Below are 20045 nucleotides of genomic sequence, written 5' to 3'. Positions count from 1 at the left end.
AGATGTAATTGTGTTGCATGCTCTTCAAGCCAGTACTGTAGTCTTGTGAAGGGGTGGCACAAATAACTTGCTATTGAACTGTAGCTTGCAGAATCAACTGGAAAGCAGAGAAGGATGGTTAATGTACAGCGTGCAGTTTCCAGCATGGAGTGGTTGTGTTCATACAAACTAGTTTGTTTTTACAGTCACAGTTCTACTTCTGCCCCAACCAAAAAGGCTTCCATCTCAGAATGCATTATCTATTATCTTGACATTAACCATGCGACCTTATGAATTGGTAACAACTGTGTAAGCACTAGACGGGCTGGTCTCTGGTAAAGAAGGAAGTGCAAAGAAACAGACTCACAACCAGACCATTTCAGATTGAATAAATCAATAAATGAATTGATTTCCTCTCCTTCCCCTGCACTCAGCTTGATTCAAGAGGATTATATGCAATCCAGGTGGAATCTTCTCTGTTTGACTCTTGTCTCAATCAAATAATGGAAATACCAGTCCTAAACCCTGTCACTCCTGGATACTGCATTCATTTGGGATTTTTATGTTTGCAAAGTTTCTGATGATTGAATCCTCCTTTTTCTCCTGGCTTTTCTTACAAGAAGAACGCATCTCACTGATATGCGAAAATGCTGTCTATTGGATTGTATGTTGTCCTGGACAATACCATGCTTGCCAATGTGTCCTTGCAAGAGTCTTGAGATAAATCTGTCCTAAAGATGTTGGTGGTACAAGAATTTTACTAATAGTGTAGATGTCTTGCCAAATAATACTAAATTGTAGATGAGCCACTGTGGGGGGGAAAAATAAATTAGTAAAACTTTTACAGTTTTTTTAACTGTTGTGTTTTCCCTCTGCTTATTATTTTTGTTTACTGTGTTTCGTTTGACCACTGTATCTTCTGAGTTATTTTTGGTGCCTATATATTGATTGAAACAATGTGTCAGTACTATATAATGCATCGTGTCCAGTTGAGAAAACAGAACAACTCGAGAAGCAAGTACGTGAAGGTAAACATTGGTGAAAATTGACTTATAAAAAATCACCATGCCCCTGGTGAAGAATCCCTATCAGACATCTGTTTATGCACAGTTCTAAAAGCATCTTACAGAGCCTCAGTATCATTGACCTTCATCATACAACCAGGAGGCACTAGGCTGGTGAAAAGACTTGCCAAAGGCCACAGAACACATGTGTAGCAGAGCTGTGGGGTGATGGAATGCGTTTCCTGACTATCCAGACCTATGTCCAATCCACTTGCCCCCTGTATCTGTGACCAAGGTGGCTGGAAGATTTAAAATCATTTGGTTAGATTAGCTTGGCAGGCTAATGGAGGAAACACACAACTGAAAACTGTACAAAAATGTGGAGGTCAAGCAGGCACTTACGTTGTACTATACTGTAGCAGTATCACTTGTTTTGCAATATGTCCTTTAACTGGGGCATCTAAGGGGGTGAAATTACATGCATTGAGCTAATGACAGGTGATGGTCAGTGTTCCCTCTAACAAGGATGAAAAAATTATTTTTAAGTGCTTATTCATATCTGTTCAACGTAGGTGTGTGTGCGCCATGTGCACGGCTGCCGGAAGGATTTACCCCAGCTGCTCTCCTTCAGGTTGGCTGGGGAGCCCCCTGGAGTGGTGCCAGTGTGACACCCTAGATGTTGCCCTGCTGACCCGAGCGCTGCTCTGTTGCTCCTTACTGCCATGACCTGAGTGCTTTGTAACTACACCTGCTCCCTCCTCCACCTGTTGGAGCACACAGCAGTGTACACATATGTAAAACCAATGAGAAGTCCTGTAGCATCTTGTAGACTAACAGATTTATTGGAGCGGAAACTTCTGTGGGCAAAGACCCGCTTCATCAGATGCAAGTAGTGACTACACATGCTCCCTTCCATCCCCGCAACCTGTGTGTCTAGTAACAGATGTGTCTGCTTTGGGTTAGGGAGCTCATCCAGAGCAGCTCACTACTCAAGCAATGTGAACAGTGGAAGAACTGTCCCTCCGCATCAATGCAAGTGAGCTTTGAACGGTCCATTTCGCATGCCTTGCCTTCCTACCTCATCTTCAGGGCCTCTATGTCACAGTCCTGATGAGCAACACGTCAGCCATCAGGGCAGTGCTCATTCATCCCTGTCTGGGCATAGCCCACTCTATCAACCGGGACGTGTCATATCTCCCGGAGGTACTGAACCAGTTAGCAGACCACCTCAGTTGCTGCTTCCTCACTCACGAGTGGTTGCTTTGTGTGGATGTCCTCCACTCCGTGTTCTGAAAGTAAGGCTTTGCCCGGCTGGACCTCTTAGCAACCTGGGACAATCACAAGTGCCCACCATTTTGGTCCTCCTCCGCCTCACTCTGGGCTCGCTGTCGGAGCCATTGCTTGTCATGTCGATCTTGAGACTGTTCCTGCTTGTTCACAAAGTGCTCCTCAAGCTGGGGCTGGGTGAACCTTATCCTGATATCTCCGGCTTGGGCCTGTAAATATTGGTACCCCACTCTGAGGGAGCTATCAGGACTTCCTTCTATCCTGCTTCCTCTGCTTCCCATCCTTATCCTCTCCACCACCTGGACCTTTACTCTCTTCACCTCATGGCGTGACAGCTTCATGGTTAAACCCTGTCAAGAAGGCATGTTCAGAACAGGTGTGTCATGTCCTTCTTAGCATGCGGAAGCCATCCACCAGGCAGCCATACCTGGCTAAGTGGGAACACTTCTCCTGGTGGTGTCTTCAGCACAGCCTTACACCCCTGTTAATCTCCATCCCTCAGGTGCTGGAATACCTTGTTTTTCTGAAACAGCAGGGCCTGGCCTCCTCCTTGCTAAAGGTCCTCCTGGTAACCAGTTTGGCCTTCCATTCCGGGGTGGTGGGGAAGATGGTCGTTGTGTTTTTAAATGCCCCTTGATTGAGTGATTTCTCCAGGGTGTGGATCATCTTCACGCACTGGTCCGCTGCCCCATCTTGACTTGAGACCTCAGCCTGATCCTCAGGGTGCTCCTGGGTCCTCCCTTCAAACCACATGTTCTCTCCTTTACGTTTCCTGGAAAGTGACCATTCTGGTGGCCATCACCTCTGCCAGAAGTGTGTCTGAGCTCCATGCTCTCATATCAGAACACCCATACATGATTTTTTCCTCCCAAAGGTAGTTTCCAGCTTTCATACTGGTCAGGACGTTTTTCTTCCCATTTTCTATCCTAAACCTCACTGCTCCCCGTGGGAGCAAAGACTGCACTCTCTGAGTATGAGGCACTTGGCTTCTATGTTGACAGGACCAAGCCCTTCCAGCTCTTTGTGGTGGTTGGAAATCATTTGAAAGGGCTACCTGTCTTGCCAGAGTGCATTTTCTCCTCGATCGTGTTTTGCCATATGCCGGTGCTATGACCTTGCTAAGATTGCCTCACCGCCTGTTACAGAGCATTCAATATGAGCACAAGCTTTTTCAACTGTATTTCCGGTTCATGTTCCGCTCTAGCAAATCCAAGTGTGACATGGTCCTCAGTAAACACTCTCAAGTTGTGCTATGCTGTTGTACAGCAGTCCAGATGGGGATGCAGCCTCGAGGTTACTGTTCTTGAATCAGCCACTTGTTGACTCTGACCCTCCTCCTGGGTAACGTTTGTGAATCACCTGCTTTGAATAGATATGAGCAAGTACTGGAAGAAGAAAAAACTGTTACTCACCCTTGTAACTGTTGTTCTTCAAGGTGTGTTGCTTATATCTATTGAACACTCATCTTCCTTCCCCACTCTTGGAATAGCTGGCAAGAAGGAAGGGAGGGGAGATTGGTTCAGCACAGTCATATATGGGGTCAGATGGACAAACACTCGATGGGATCTGCTATGGCTCAAACTGAAAGGGCATGGAAAGTTAATCCTTGAGTGAAATAACAATAAAAACAGATTCCCCTCTTAAATTTCTTGTAATGTGGAAACATTACTCACCTATAGAAGGTTTCCTTTCTGTTCTGATGGGTAATAAACTAATGACAGAGATACAAACCTGTGGTTAAAGTCTGAGAAATGAGGACTATTTTACATATTAACTTCCTTCAAGAGGGTGCCTTCAGTAGCCTCATAATACTTCTGAAGATTCCTGGTGGCTACTGAACAACACAGACAAGGTGATTCCTCATTGAGAGAGTAAGGAGAAACCCTTCTGAGGGCCAGACAGTGCTTCAGTTTGTATACTACAGATCGCTGGGCCCTGGTTTGTGGACTGCTGACTCAGAACCTGTGCCTATTTGTCCAAACACTTGAACGTGTGCCTAACTTTTAGGCACATGCTTAAGTCCCATTGACTTGAAGAATTTGTGTCACTTTCCAGAAACTCTGCACACTCAACATTAATTTATGTTTTCTTAAGAAATAAAGAAAAAATGTACAGCCTGATTTTGTAAGCTAGCCAGGAATGATGGGGAAGTCTAAAACAAGCTACTTGAACTCTTATTTATTCTGTGCATAATCTGGAATTATACAAAGAATTTGTTTGACTAGAATTTCATTAAACCTTTGATAACCAAGCATACAAAATCACCAGTCTGCAAGCGTAGTAAATCTTGTAAGTGTATAATGCAACTTTCATATCAGAGTGGCAAGGGAATACCCCTTTTTAAGATTTAGGTTTTAAATATTCTAGGGAAAGCAAACTCAGAAGAGAGAGAATATAAAGCTAATATGTGGAAAAGAGAGAGAGAGAGGAATGTTGTAAGGCTGGAACATAAAGAATCATTTAGAAGCAACTGATCCTTTTCTCAGTATATAAGAGTGGTGTGGTTTATATGACCAACAAGATGTACTCAGGGTAAAGGTCTAATACAAGTTAGCCAGATATAAATGTCCTTAGTTGAATTATGCAAAGCAAATGTTTTGAATATCACTACTTCCAGAATAGATTGTAGGAATGTCATTGTCCTGAGGAGAATAAATATAGCTTTCGACAGAAATTGAAAGGTGATAATATGCAAACATAATGCACTTCTCTGTGTTGTTACTTTCACAGCAGCAAAGTGAGTGCTGTTGGTGTTTGCTTGGCTCATTCAAATCAAGAAGCAATCATATGAATTAGGGGATAGAAATTGGGATTGGAATTGATGGAATGAAACCATCCTGACCTTATTCACACACCCCTTCTACCTCCCGAAAAAAGGAAAGGGTCTTATTGAGATACTTGTCTTAATTGCGCCTGTACAATCCTTTCTCATGCTGAGGCAAGAGACGTCTCTGGTGATATCACCACATTAGTGAAGAGAGAATATTGTGGAAGCAGTAAAACAGACCTAGGTAATGGTTGAAATGGACAGTGAGCTTTAATAACGTACAGTAGGGTCTCAGAGTATGCAAGGGTTGCGTAACCTGTATTTTGTGTAAGTGGGAGTCTGGCTTTTTCTCATGCAGAACACATGTTCTGCAGCTGGGGAAGCAGCAGAAAGGTAAGTCCTGGGCTGGGGGGTGGCAGTAGGCTGGGGGGGTGGCAGTAGGGGAGGGTTAAGCCTGGGGTGGGTTAGGGCTGCAGGGAGGTGAGGGGTGGAGTTGAGTGTGGGTGGTGAGCTGGGCTGCAGGGGAGTGGGGAGTTGAGCCAGAACCAGAACCGTGTGGGGGTGGTGAGCTGGCAGGGGAGTTGCACTGGAGCTGTGTGGGGTGTGGGTGGTTGGCTGGCGAGCCAAGGGGGTTGCACTGGTGCTGCGGGGGGAGGGAGGTGGGCAGCTTGTGAGCCAGCAGGGGGTTGTACCGGAGCCACCTGGGGCGGTGGTGGCTTGAATCAGAGCCACTTGTGTGCAGTTTAAAGTGGGCTGGGTGAGCTGGAGCCATGCGAGAGTGGTGGTAAGCCAGAGCTAGGCATGGGCATGAGCTGGAGTTGTGTGTGGGTGGAGCTGGGTGGGGAGCTGAGGGAGGTTGAGCCAGGACAGGGGCAGTGACTTAAGCAGAACTGGAAATCATGGTACACAATAGGAATCGGGGTCAGATGTGTAAGAGCAGGGTTGCATACTCTGAGACCTTACTGTATGAAGATACACATCTCATACAGCTGGAAGGGACCTCAGGAGGTTGTCTGGTCTTGGCAGGACCAATCACCATCCCTGATATCTATTTGCCCCAATCCCTAAATGTCTTTCTCAAGGACTGAGCTCACAACCCTGGATTTGGCAGGCCAATGCTCAAACCACTGAGCTATCCCTCACCCTCATAAAGCTTTTGTGACCAGCAGTCATCATTCATAGTGTAACTGTGTGCTTTCAGGTTCATATGCTTAAATCTGTATGTTTTCCACGTGTTTTTATAGTTTCCCTTGACTCCCTTTTCAGCAGGAGCTGCTGGTAATGCTAGATCTTTAACTACTGCCTTTCATATCCATTATAGTCCACTCCCTCATCTTAACCTCCTGTTGTATGTGGCAGTAAAGTAGTTATGTGCAGTACATCATCACAGTCTTTCCTGTGTTTACAGCCTAGCATTGAGCACATGGTCTTTTCATTTCACTGTAATTAAAAACCAGTGAGGACCTGGATAGTGACGGAAAACATTTTTTGCAGAAAAAACAAGGGACAATATCTTCAACAATGGGAGGAGAAAAGGGGACTGAAAAGTTGAAAGCAAAATAAAATTGCTTTTCCACAAGTGGTCTCTGCCTCCTAGTCTATCCATCTCAAATCTACAGCTCAGTGAGAGATTCTGTAACTGAGCCATCAAAGCCATTACCAAGTCCCTTTAAAACTAACAGGGATTACGACATTTCAGTCCCCTTTGTTGCTTTGAAAATCATAGTTTATAAGATTTGAAAAAAATTACCCACAAATCAGTTTTTAGCTGATGTTTCATCTCTCAATGCTTTATGGCACAATATACCCCTCTCTTGACTCTCTTAATCTTGCCTGTTCACGTGCCCATCTGGGACTTACTGAACTGTGAGAACATGTTTCTCTTTTCCTGTCCCACTGGTTTGTGAGGATTGAACTGAGCAAGAGGACAGTTTCTCACAAAGGGAGGTGTGCGGGAGTGGAAGCCAGGTTTGAGAGGGGACGTCCACAGTCACTGATACTGCACCTCTTCATGGGAAGCATTTATTTTTCCACCTTTCAATCAACTTCATTAAAATGAAGCTTCTGGCTCAGGGAACGGAGTGTAGCTCCGTCTACAGGAGAAGGCTCCATCAACATATGTTGGAAGGGATTTCCCAGCAAAACTTCTGTTAAGAGAGGGCATCTACAAAAAAAAAACAAACCACAGATTGAAAGAGAGCAGAGAGACTGTCCGTCCCTCTCGCAACAGAACAGCTGAGAGGAGGCTCTGCAAAGAGGGCTGCTGTCTGTTGACAAAAGGACCTGGAAGCATCTACATGGCTGTTTTGTTGACAGCAGACTGTCAAGAAAGTTGTTATACCTGAACGTGGAGAGGTATAATGCTGCCAGCATATGTGCCGACTTTTGCTGACAGACTGTCAACAAAGCACATTTAGCATGTAGGTGCTCTGTGGGCTTTTTCTGACGAAAGCCCAGTTTTACTGGAAAAACCATCTCATGTAGAAGTAGTCTGTATATTCTCAGATCTGTCACATTCAATTTTTTCTTCCTCAGTGGCTGTTTATTACTGGTTAAAAGAACCTTAAACCTTAATCTTGTCAGTTAACGAAGTGAGTTTGACAGTTTTCCACAGAAGGTTGATCCTTCATCACCCAGTTAAACTGCTCAACTGCCTATCTGCCACAACTGCCAAAAACAAAACAAAACAAAAAAAAAACCCCACACCCAAAAACATATCATAAAAATGTTGCATTCATTGCCAGGTGGATTAAAAATGCTCTTTCATTATAGGGCAGTAATTATATGCTTTAAACTTTGCCTATTAATGGGAGACCTATAAGGAACAAATAGCCTTATCCTCCCCAGTTACACGTACCTTATTTCTGTAATTCTCTAATTGCAAAGGGCTTTGTATTACCACTTCTAGGGCTGCCTGGTGATTCTGCCTACCCCTATGAAACTTCCGCTTTCAGCCATTTATGATGGAAAACAGCTACAGCTAATCCCTGCTAAAGGTTACATAACTCTTCCAGGCTTGAGATGGGCATTCTGCACCATGCCAATCCTTTCAAACAAACTTCCACCTGAATTTTTAAAGTCCGGTGCCCTAAGAATCTCCCTGGTGATATGCAAAAAAAAAAAAAAGTAGAAATAAGTTTATTTCTTTGCCTTCTTCCTTTTCCCCCTCATCCTCACAAGGCCTGATGCAGACAGGCAATAAACTTGCTTTGAGCAGCCGGTTACAGTGACGGATGCATTTTTACTTTGGAAACTTTATCTAGTTCACAGATGGCACATCCCTTTTAACACTAGCCATGTGAGTTCTGTACTGTCTGTCACTGAAAATGTATTCAGCTAACACTCCTGCCCTGAGCCCTCTCAGTTGTTGCATGTACAGTACTCTGTCTCTTGTCTGCCATCATTCATGCTTGTCTGTTAGGCTGGCTGGATGCCAGTTCACACGGTAGTCAGATCCTCACAGTCTGAGGCTGGATCATGAGTTTTTATGTTTAATGTGCTCGACACAGCAAGTGCCGTCTCTTCTGGTAGAAGACTGCATACTCTCACGTGGGTACTCAGAGTCGTTAGTGTAGCATATATGGATCCTTGAGCATGAGGGTAGTATAGGAACACAGGAAAGAGAAGCTCTTGGATTTGTGTGTATAACTTGGTGCACAGTTTGTGTTTTGCTAAGTTGGGTACGTTTTTCGAAAAGGACAAGTATGGAAGACCTGTCACTTTTAAAAATGGGTCTTGGTCTCCTAAGTCACTTAGGTTCTTTTGAAGTTTTTACCTGGGGGAGAGGGAGGGATGATAAACTCTTTTGGGAGAGGTAGCATAGATGCCCCAGTTCAGTACAGGAATAATCTGTGCTTGTGTGATTTTTATAGCAGTGTAACCATGGTAGGAAGGTTGTTTTGCTTTAGCTATACCAGTACTGATAAAATAGAACAATGAGTGTGTAAGATAAGTTGCTGGGAAGGTAGTTTTGGAACCTATTGTTTTCCTATCTGGAAAAGTTCCTGCCCCAGCAACTTTTTTTTTTCTGTATCGTCAGCCCCCATTTCTTTCCATATGGTCTGCCATCTTTTTTTTTTCTTTATCTATTAAGATTGTAATGTCTTCTGATCAGGTACCCTGTCCCCTCATTCGTCTGTGCACTACCATGCTGTAGCACGTTCTACTAATGTTCCTCTCATTGCTCTTTCATAGGCTGCAGATGTCTCTGAGGAATGTCCTTTCTCTGTAATCTGTGAGGACAGGGTTTCTTAAACCTTTTGATACCATGGAAAGCCAAACTATATTTTTTATGTGGAACACTTATGAAAATTTTCTTCAAAAAAAACAATTGCTGTCAGACCAAAAACAAACAAACAAACAAACAAACAGGAACATATACAGCAAAACCAAAATGAAGTAATTTAATCAGGCATCATAGCAATGAAGAAGTAACATTGTGTCCGGTTTTCATAACAGACAATATAGACCATTGGTGTATTATTCCAAACGCTCACGACATACCTGCGAGCTGTTCCTGGGAAAAACCAGTGTTCTGCACAACACAGTTTAAGAAATACTGTCCTAGAATCTTCTATATCACCGCAGTCTCATATGTTCAGGAGGGTGTGATTTCACTTCAATTGGGAGGCGGCTGGGATTGAGGTGGTAGCTGTGGGTGAGTGTGTGTGGGGGGCTGGGGGGGAAGCAAGTCGCCCAAACCCTAATTTGGAGTTGTCTGGTTGACTGTGCTAGGAAGTTTGTGATTCTCGAATGCAGATTACGTTCTGCAGGAGCTGTGCCAGTTAAGTAGCTCAGCAAAAGCTACGTGGCAAAAAGCAGAGAAATTGTTGTTTTGTTTTGCTTTTTTAACTAAAGGCCGTAATGATGCCACTTGAAACCCAACTGAGCAAAGGAGTTTTTTGCTGTGAGCAAAGGAGTTTTTTGCTGTGCCCAGGGAAGAAGCTTCACGATTAAACTGCAAATTTGTCAGTGCCAAAATCCTGATTCACTCTTGTGTGGAAGAAAAGTACCAACAACAGACACAAACAGCCTAGTACTGAGATTCTGTTTTGGGGTAGTTAAATGCTCTATATATGAAACCCTCCTAGGAGCTGCACTTTTTCTCATTGCCTTCTGCAGCAGGTCTGATCCTGGCAGGTCTGAGCACTCTTAAGGTCCGTGAGGTGATCCCCTTTTTCTGAGGTGCCACCGCCTGCTGAATGTGGACAGCAAGCCTTTGCCTATGTTTTTCAGGTGCTTCTGTGTTCATGTTGCTTGAGTTTTTGGCTCTGAGCAACTGCTAGTCTTATGCCAACCATTGTACCGTATTTTGTCTGAGTGTGGCTCAACTCCGATAGCTCGGCTGTGGGGAACTGGCATTCATCTAACCTGTTTCATTCTCTTTTTTTTCCCCTTTCTTCACAGAGAGTAGCCCTCGGGAGACATTAATGCATTTTGCAGTCAGGCTGGGTCTGCTGAGATTGACGTGGTTTCTGCTACAGCAGCCGGGTGGAAGAGGGGCTCTTTGCATCCGCAACAGCGAAGGGGCTACACCTGTGACCTTGGCCTTGGAGAGGGGGTATCAGAAGCTGCATCAGCTTTTGACAGAGTAAGAATGATTTTTTCCAGAGTTCTTGTGTTGGCTTTCCATTCTCCCCCCACCATCCCATATCCCTTCACAAGATTGCCTCTACTTGCATAGTTATTTGTATAACTCAGTCAAGTACTTTATTTTACAATTAAGTTTCGTTTTTGTTGTTCACTGTATTTTTGCCTTTGTTGTTGGAGAGGATTGGTCAGGGCCTCAAGATTTATGGGGAATACAATAGCCATGTTATGTTCTAATTTCTGTTATTGTTGCAGTCTTCTGTTTACAGCTGTCCCTCATGCTACAGCTGTAGCATCAGTTAGGGCTAAATCTTATGCAAACACAAGTGAAGAAGTTTTTCCTTGCACGTATGCCAGACCTCCAGCAGGAAGCTGGTGTTGGGGATTTTTGTGTTTTTTTTTTTCTTGATATTAAATAGTATTCTCTACTAGTTTTTCTTTACATAAGCTATGCTGATTCTGTAGAATAGAATGTCGTCATTTATGGAAAAAGCATAACTGAAGGCTTAGATTTATATTAACTTGTGTGTTTAAAAACAAAATCAGGCATTTATGAAGCTGCATAGTTTCATGTGACCATTTTCAAATTCTCTTTACTGAAGTTCTTTACAAGAATGCTTTGGAGGACTAGAAATTATTTTTAATGGAGGTTTGTAGTTTTGAAGTCAAGGCTAATGACATGTTTTTAATCTGCTTGCTTTAAGCAGAATGTTTGCCAAAACAGAAGAAATGGTTTTAACCAGTTGCACTAGTCAGAACTGTTATGTACTCTTATTACCTTGATATCCTGTCATCTTAACCTTTTCTGCTGTTAACTTTCTTTTTCTGCTCTGAATTTTTAGATTCTTCTTTAAGTCTGAATTCAGTTGCCCAATGCCATGCATTGTGTCAATGTTATTAAAGACCAGCGCATGTTACTAGGTTTTTTCTTTGCTTTCCATTATTATTATTTTAGAAGATACAAGAGAAGAATTCTCAAAGCTGAAATGAAATTATGTGGTATGTGTTGCTGTAGTAGTTGAAGTTAACATGCTATTGACAGAAAATGTTGAAGCTTGTGAGGTGGAAGATTAAAGTACAGAGAGAGTGGGGAAAAAAGCTCTACATTAAGCTTTCGTTTTGTACCCATCAGCTGGGAATATTATGGAGCCAGCGTGGACAGTGTTACCCTTCTTTCCCAACTGATCTTTTCATGAATGAACTATTCTGCAGTAATGTTCATTCCCCATAAAATTTTGATAGCCACATACCTCCTGTCTGCATACTGTATTAAAGTTGAAATAAATGGATCAACCCTATAATGTAGTTAGCTAACTCTGAGATAAAGTGTAACTCTCTTAAGCATTTAGATGGTTAGCAACATAAAAGGATAGGTATACAATCAAGAAAATTGCACAAATCAAAACTTGATTGTATTATTTGCAGCAGGTACCGTAAATACTCTTATTACCCAAGTAGGAGTAGAGCTGATAACTTAGTTAAAAATGGGTAAATAAACCTATTATATCAGACACTCAATGTACTTAAGGAATATTTCACAATTGGTTCATGTGTTGGAGTGAAAATTAAAAATTGTGAGTCCTTGGATACCAGGCAGTATCCCCTTAGCATTACTCTGAATGACTCTGACGTGAGATAAGAAGCTTTATCATGGCCTTGCTGTTCGCCTGTGAAGATAAAAAACTAAATTTCAATAACACTACCAATATGATCTGAATTTCTCTTATACGTAGTGCTTCAAATTGTTATTTAACTTCATCAGTAAGAGACTGAATCCTCCTCATAGCCTGACTCATGAGGACATAACGTATGGGTATATGGGGAATGAACATTGTGTGGGTATATTATTATTATTATTATTACTGTAGTGCCTACCAACTTTGGTTGCAGACCAGGGTCCCCACTGTTAGTACCAACAACATAAAAGGAGTGCCCATGCTCCAAAGAGAATTAAGGCCTTGTCTACATGAGGGGTTCAGTTGGCACTGAATTAACTCCAGCTGGCATGCAGTGTGTAAGCCAGATTAATAGCATGCGCACAGGATAATTGTGCCGTCTTTCAGTTTGTGTCGTTGAGTATGTCTGTACATCCTATGGCAATGAGCTTCTGCATCCTGGGTCAGCAAACTGGGGCTCAGGTTAGTGTGCTAAAAATACCTGGGTAGCTGTTGTGTCTTGGGCTCTGCAACCTAGAAGGGGGTGGACTTCAGAGTCCACGTTATGGCTCCAATAGCTGTGTAGCTGTTTATAGTGCAATAGCGTGTCCCAAGAACCTGAGTCTGTCAACCTGTACTTGGAGAATTGTGGCATTTGCCATGTGCTCGTAACCATTGTGTACAGCAGGGCTCCGCAAACTTTTACATCAGGCCTTGCTTTTTGTCTCTGCAATAAGCAGGGCCTCCCAACCTGTCTAGTGTACTCCAAACTGATGGAAATTTCACTTATGTTCATATGGAAAAAAAACCAAACCAAAACAAAAAAAAAACCTTTCAGCATGTGTAAGGAAATAAGTATATAGAATATAAAAACTTAATTGCTGTACAAAGGTGAATATCCAGACATAGAAACAGTAACATATTTAATGAGATGGATGAGCCTGAGACCCTACAGCCAATTGTGCTGCATGCTCCCTCTGCCCCCAAGGGGGCCTGCCCCCGACTTTGTTCTCCCTGGTGTTCAGGGCTTGATGTGTACAAAGCATGTGGTATTCTCAGATGTAATTCGTGTGGTCCTTTTTAAGTTCGCTGCTGAGCTGCGTATGCTCTCGTATTGTTTTCACACCACATAGCGGGATGCTTAGCTGAAACCAGTGGAACTGTGGAATATGTGGTCAAACAAACAAGCAAACAAAAACAAAATCCCATGATTCTTCTCTCCCTGGTCTTCCTCTTTTCCTGGGTGGACTGGTTCTACTTTTGAATTGCTAGTGGCCAGCATGGACCCAGCATTGTTCATGCTACTGTGCTGGCAACTGTGACTCTGCAGTGGCAGTTGGGCTTTATTTAAGCTCTCTGAACAGGTTGGCTTTAGTTTTGAGCGTTGTTCACTTCACCACCAAGCAGATGGTATGGCTGCAACCGTAGTCACAGAAAACAAGGACGAAGAAGATGAGGGTGATACTAAATATCTCCTATTACAAAAGATGTTTCTGGAACAGTTCCACTCAGTGCAGTGCTATCACCAGAAATGTGTGAGAAAATTTCAGGATGGGGAAGGAACGATCTGCAATAAACTACCCCAGAGCTGTAGTGCCGCATGTCCATTGAGAAGTGGGTCACCCTCGTCGTCTCTGGAAACTGGCTACCCCTGAATGCTACTTCTGCATAGCCAACCAATTCGACACAGAATGTGCATAAGATAGTTGTGAGCAGTTTGCCCCTGGACTGGGTGGCCTAGTAGATAGGCCCCCAGCAGGGCCTGTTGGGTGGGTCTTCAGCCCCACCAGGGCGTCTGTGGGTTAGGGTTGGGACATGGCCCCGAGAATCTAGTCCCCCTTTTGGCGGGAGAGGGGTTCCCTGGGGAGGTGGGGGGGGGCTCCCCACTCCCTTCAGTGCCTGGGGGAAGGTCCTGGGCTGCGTCCTCTGGCAGCCAACTGGGTGGCAGCTCTGGCTTGGGGCCTGCTGCCTCAGGGCCAGCTCCTGCCTCTTGGCTGGTCAGCCCCAAACTGGGCAGGCTTCCTTCATTTTATACCCCTCCAGGCCTGACACTGGCTGCAGGTGAAACGGGGTGGGGCTTCTTGGGCCAACAGGCCTTGTTTAACCCCTTCCTTGCCTGGCCTCCCTCTCACACTGTTACAATAATGTTCACTCCATTACAAAGCTCTGTCGTGCTCAAGAGATTATCAATGGCGTTGAACACATGGCATTCCCAAACCATACTGTGGCGGTTGATGGGACCTATGTACCTACTGTTTCTCCCCACACCCTCAGGGCTTGGAGGTTATAAGATGAAAGGGGTATTTTTCCATGGTGCTTCATGGCCTCCATGGCAGAATCTCATACATATAAAAGCAGGGTGACCTGGAAATGTTCACAACGCCTGGATCTTTGAGAACCCATCTCTGCTTACTTTAATAAATAAAGAAAACTTCAGTGTGAGACAGAAGTTGGTGATCATCCTGGATGAGACATTTTTCAAATGGGGTGGGGGAGAAAGGGAGGCAGGACAAGGGAGGGCAACAGATACTTTACATGCTGAGGTTTCTTCCATATGGTCTGCCTCTTGAGTCCCAGGCTGGACTTTTAGCATGGAATGAAACTTGATCGTTACATCTCCATCTTCAGGGTCCTGTCTCCTGAAAAGACCCTCGCTTTCTGGGGAGAGCTCTTCACTGCCTTCCTTGTGCTCCTCCTTGAATGACTCTTTCTCTCATTCTGGGGTCTACAATTTCCCTGGATTCAGTACTGATGCAATTGCTTAATATCCTGTCCAGCTCATCAAAAAATGGACACGGTGTATTACCATGACTGTCTCCTGGCAGCCCTGAGTTTAATGTCCACTCTCTGGAGCGGCCTGCTGTTTAACTGGTGCTGCTCAGCATCCTGTTGTGACATTTTATAAACAACTGGTAAGAGATGTCTGGCCCTCAGTGCTTCCCCCCAGATGGGGAGGAGACCTAAGACCCCAGTGTGGCTTTGAACAGCTGCTTGAGGCATGTTGTACAGGCTGACAGAGTAATACGGTTGTGGTGATACCCTGGAATCCAGGAGCAAATGGCCAATTGTGGTGCCATACTAGTTTTTCAACAGCATGGATGCGGGGTATGAGAGGGCATGGATGTCTGGTTAGCAAGACTCCAGAACAGTAGAGGAGTTGCAGATGGACAGACAGATCAATGAAGAATGCCTGCTAAGCAGTACAAGACTGCTCAAGTAGTTCCCAGCCACATTGTGTGCACTGAACGATAGACTGCACTAACTCAATCGATGGGAGATGTGGTACGTTTTGAAAGAAGATTCCTGAGTTCCTTATAAAAATGGAGTTAATGCACTCCAAGAAAGAGCGTCAGCCATACACAGGTGTTTTCAGACCAGGATAACTCTGTTTTGTCCAGAACATACTCTGCCTACTATGACAAGCTGTGAACACCCAGCCCAAGGCATTGGAGATCACATTCTTGAGAGAGCTCTATAAATAGGTCTTGTGGGAGGCCTTTGTGGAGGATTGGGCAGACAAAATCCTTCCAAAATGTGTAAGACAGTGGTGCTGATTGATGCTACAGGCCATCTATCATGTTAAGAGCTGGGGCAACAATGGTGCTCCCCAGTGGTGTTTTGACAGTGTAGTTGAGAACTTGCAGACCCCAAACTCTGATGTTACTCAGTTCCTCCTCCTATGGTGGGGAGGGAGCCCTCATGATGTGGAGGAATATGGCAATAAGTGTGTGTAGTTTGTTCTTACTGCTGTTGAGTCTTAAGGTTAGGACTTCGCATGCCAATGGAATGGGGGTGGGTGGGTAGGATTTTGTTCTACAAATCCCTGTTGAGAGGAGCAATATTGAGTTTTTCAAAATATAGACTGTGATCTGGTTTTGTGAAAAGGATACGTACTATATATATTGTCAAAAGGCAATTGAATATCATGGAACCTCTCTGTACTCTGCTCCCTGTCACAATTTAATCTGCGTGTCCTAAGTGACATGCTTTGTACCTCAACAAAATAGAGAATAGCAACACACTACAGTGAGTACTTAGACAAAGACTTGATTTTTTACAACAATGACTGACGTTATAAATGATAGCATAAATGAACATAGGACATTTTAGGATACCTTATTCGTGGGCTTTTATTATTCATTTGTTAATTTGCAGGACTCTGTCATTTCCAGTGATTCTCCCAGTGACGGCTGTGAATTAATGAGATTGTACTGTAATTAGAACAGTTGTAATTATTGAAAAGTAACCATGAAAACGTCACAGTTTTTGTGGGTTCGATTGCTTCACTTGCAAAGCACAGGTTGTTTCAGCTGAAATTAAACATGATATTTCTAGAAAATTAGATGTTTAAATCTGTTTAGGAAAGAAGGCTTTTTTTTGTTTTGTATTCTCTCTCCCCGCCCCCGTCCAATAAGCTGTTGCAGTTCTTCAAAAAACAGCCTTTGTTTGCTTTCTTATAACCCCTGACTCTTGGAGTGTTGTTGCTTTCTATTGGGAACCCTTTTGATAACTGGTCCCTGCATCATCATCTCTTGATGAGAGAAGTGTGTGTATGGTTTCTTTAAGAATAAAAGGCAAAGCTCTATGTGAACACCCAGCACACTGAAATGAAGCGAGATCTTACTGGGGAGTATGTTGATTAAGTTATAAGTCACTCCGAGCACCTTTGTTTTATGTATAAATGAAGTTTGAAAAATAAACTGTGCCTCTCTCCTAGTGAATATGGAGCAATATAATGCCTGAGACAGTAATAATTTTCCAGAACATCCCATCATGACCCTCCATTACTGGAGCTCATCCTCATTTGCTAAGTATCTCCCTATTTATAAAACAGGTTAAATGGGTCTCTCTAATTTGAAGGACACAAATCACTGATCAAATAATGACCCAAACCCCTCTGAAAACAGGAAAATAAGCAAGCCTTGAAAGTTTGCTGTCTCTTAGAGCCAAGGTAGGAGTGAGTTCAAGGGCTCTTCTTTGAGATTACTTTGCCAGTAGCTTCTCATGTTTTTTCTGACCACTGTTAACTTGAGACCCTCACCAAACTTAATGGCCATGTTATGAGGCAAAGAGAGAGCTGACCCCTAAAGGCACATGATTCCCAATACAATAGTCCCTTGAGTTAAGCGACTGTTGCGTTCCCGCACACCTTCACATAACTAGAATTTTGCGTAAATGGGGGATGCGGGGGGGCACTTTTTCCCTCAGCAGAACACACGTTCTGCAGCTAGGGAAGCAGCAGGAGCACCTGGAGCTCCTTTAGCAAGGTTGAGTCCTGGGGTTGGCAGGAGCAGTTGGGAAGGATTAAGCCTGCTGGTGGAGGGGAGCAAGGGAGGGGGGCAGGGGAGTTAAGCCTTGTGTGGGTTAGGGCTGCAGGGGGTGGTTGAACCAGGGCGGGATGCGGGGGTTGAGCCAAGTGTGAGGGTGGTGAGCCAGCCTATGGGGTTTGAAACAGGGCCAGGGGTGTTGAGCTGTAGCCATGTGGGCCCGGGAGGTTGACCCAGGGCCTGCGGGGGAGTGGGATTTTGAGTTACGCTTTATTCGCCTTAATGTGAGTAAAGCGCAACTCAGAATCATGCATTTCAAAGGTTTACTGTATGGCTAAAGAAACATGCTAGCTTTGCTCATTCTAGTGTGCTCAAGACAGCAGTGTGGCTGCGATGGCAGAGGCACCTCTTTGGACAAGCTCTTGGAGTCTGAATCTGCCCAGGGTATGTAGGCAGATGGCTAGCCACCACAGCCATATTTCTGGCTTTAGCATGATAACTCAGGAACAGCTAGTGTGTGTTTGTCCACCCCGATAGGAGGCATGCTTCCAGTTGCTGTGTACATATATCCGAAGAGCAAGCTCACTGGATCCTAGGGGTAACCTGCTTCCTGGGAGTGATTTTGCTGTATAAGAGGGGTCAGACACCTACATTTTGCAGTAGCTGATGTTTCCAAATACAATAGCAGTGTGATATAATCCAGGCTATCAGGCCAATGTTCTTCTTTGCTTTGTGAGTCAGGTATAGGAGGTGATTCCAAGGGCTAGCTAATATTCGGTTTGGTAGTGGACTGAAAACTCCCCTTTTCAGGGGCAGGGTATTGGGAAAGAAACTATATAAATCTGTTTGAAATTTAGCAGCTGAGATTGTGAATGGCAAAGAGTAGATCATCCCCACATACTATTATTGTTCTTGAGTATGTTCGGTAATGCAGCACAATTGTTGCTGATTATTTTGTGTGTGTGTGTGTGTGTGTGTGTGTGTGAGAGAGAGAGAGAGAGAGAGAGAGAGAAATAAACAGTCTAACAATAGTGCCTCTGACATGGGTACTCCTCTAGATATCTGTTACCTTAGGCACTTGAGTACATGTTTAATTTTAAATGTATGAGTAATCTCTCATATTTAGCAAAGGATTTACGTGTGGGCTTCAATATAGGCATGGTATTTAAATAGCTTGCTGAATAAGGGCTTTAAATACGGTCAGGGTGAAAGCAGAAGACATTCCCCTCCCCTCTCTCATCTCCAAATATTACAGCAATGACAAAAAATAAGGATAAGTCATTTGACAATTTCATTTATTATCATGGCTGGGTAGTTTTATTAAACTTAGCCTATTCCTCTCAGTAAAGTTGCCTGTTATGTAAACGAGCTCCCAGATTCACCACTTATACACAGGTACAGATGTAAGTATCTGTTCCCATCTGGTTTATGGCTCTTGTACATAAGCAGGTGCTTCTTAGAGCTCAATAAGCAGTGAATATGTTGGTAATGCTGTTAGACAATATTGACCTCCCATGGTCCAGCAAATTCTCTCGTCCAGCATTGGTCAGGTCCAAAAGTGCTCAATTAGCGTGGGTTCATCCTGTAGTTATCTTTAATAGACTATTTTGGTTCCTTGATTAATGTTCAGTGCTAAAGTATTGGATTTGTAACAGCAAATACCAAGAGTCACCAGTCTTTTTGAATTCAAAATAATTTGTCAACATAAAACAAAAGGAAGAATTGATTTAATAACAAGCAATTATTTTTTTCAGAATTTATATCATATTACTTGCTTTGCCCACAGGTACACTAGGCCTCAACTTACGTGCAGGTTGCTTTCTCGCAATCTGTGCATAAGTCACATTTCCTGTGTAACACAGGGGAACCAAGAAACTGATGAGGGTACCAGCCCTGGTCAGTTTCCTGGCTCCAGCAAGCAGAGGGGAGCTGGAGACTGGGAGGCAGCATGGCTCCCGGCTTCCACCAGTCGTGGGGAGCTGGAAACCCAGCTGCTGCTTGGTTCCCAGCTCCCCACCACTCTGGGAGCCAGGTGCAGCTTCTTCCCAGCTTCCCCCAGCTGGTGTGGCTGTCTGCCTGCTGGGCTTCGCCCAGGGGACAGAAATCCACAGCAGCACAGCTGTCTGCCTGCCTGGCTTCTCCCAGATGGTGGAGCCGGGAAGGCAGACAGACGCAGTGGTGTGGTTTCTCCTAGCTGGAAGAAACAGTGCTCTAATAGCTCTCTGGCCACAGGGCTCCCCCAGCTGGGGGAAGCCGGGTGGGCAAACAGCTGCTGTGGTGTGGTTTTTCCCAGCTGGGAGAAATAGTGCCACCATGTCTGTCTGCTTGCTTGGCTACCCCACTTGGGTGGCTACTCCCTACTTTCCCCAGCTGGGGGAGTCCCAGGGGCTGGAGCGCTTTCGATTTGCACTTAATTTGCATTTTATGCAAGTTAAGCACAAATCGAAATCTCACATACCGGGACATTACTGTATATATAATATAGCGCTGCTGATTT

General features: G+C 44.1%; 1 protein-coding gene across 8 annotated transcripts in view; it reads left to right on the top strand.

Annotated features, from left to right (window-relative positions):
- Window positions 1–20045, top strand: part of AKAP13 (A-kinase anchoring protein 13) — a 352799-nt gene that overhangs the window by 146817 nt on the left and 185937 nt on the right. For 7 of the 8 annotated variants that reach the window (XM_075007027.1, XM_075007032.1, XM_075007030.1 and 4 more), the window contains one exon: window positions 10444–10627. The exons of the other annotated variant lie outside the window; for it this stretch is intronic. In XM_075007027.1, coding sequence (XP_074863128.1) covers window positions 10444–10627 — 184 coding nt within the window. The remainder of the gene's footprint in view (window positions 1–10443; window positions 10628–20045) is intronic. 8 annotated transcript variants of the gene reach the window in all.

The sequence above is a fragment of the Carettochelys insculpta genome, chromosome 12 (assembly GCF_033958435.1).
Source record: "Carettochelys insculpta isolate YL-2023 chromosome 12, ASM3395843v1, whole genome shotgun sequence".
Classification (NCBI taxonomy): Eukaryota; Metazoa; Chordata; order Testudines; family Carettochelyidae; genus Carettochelys; species Carettochelys insculpta.
The sequence above is the reverse complement of the archived record's forward strand: the minus strand, read 5'-3'. Positions and strand labels throughout refer to the sequence as shown.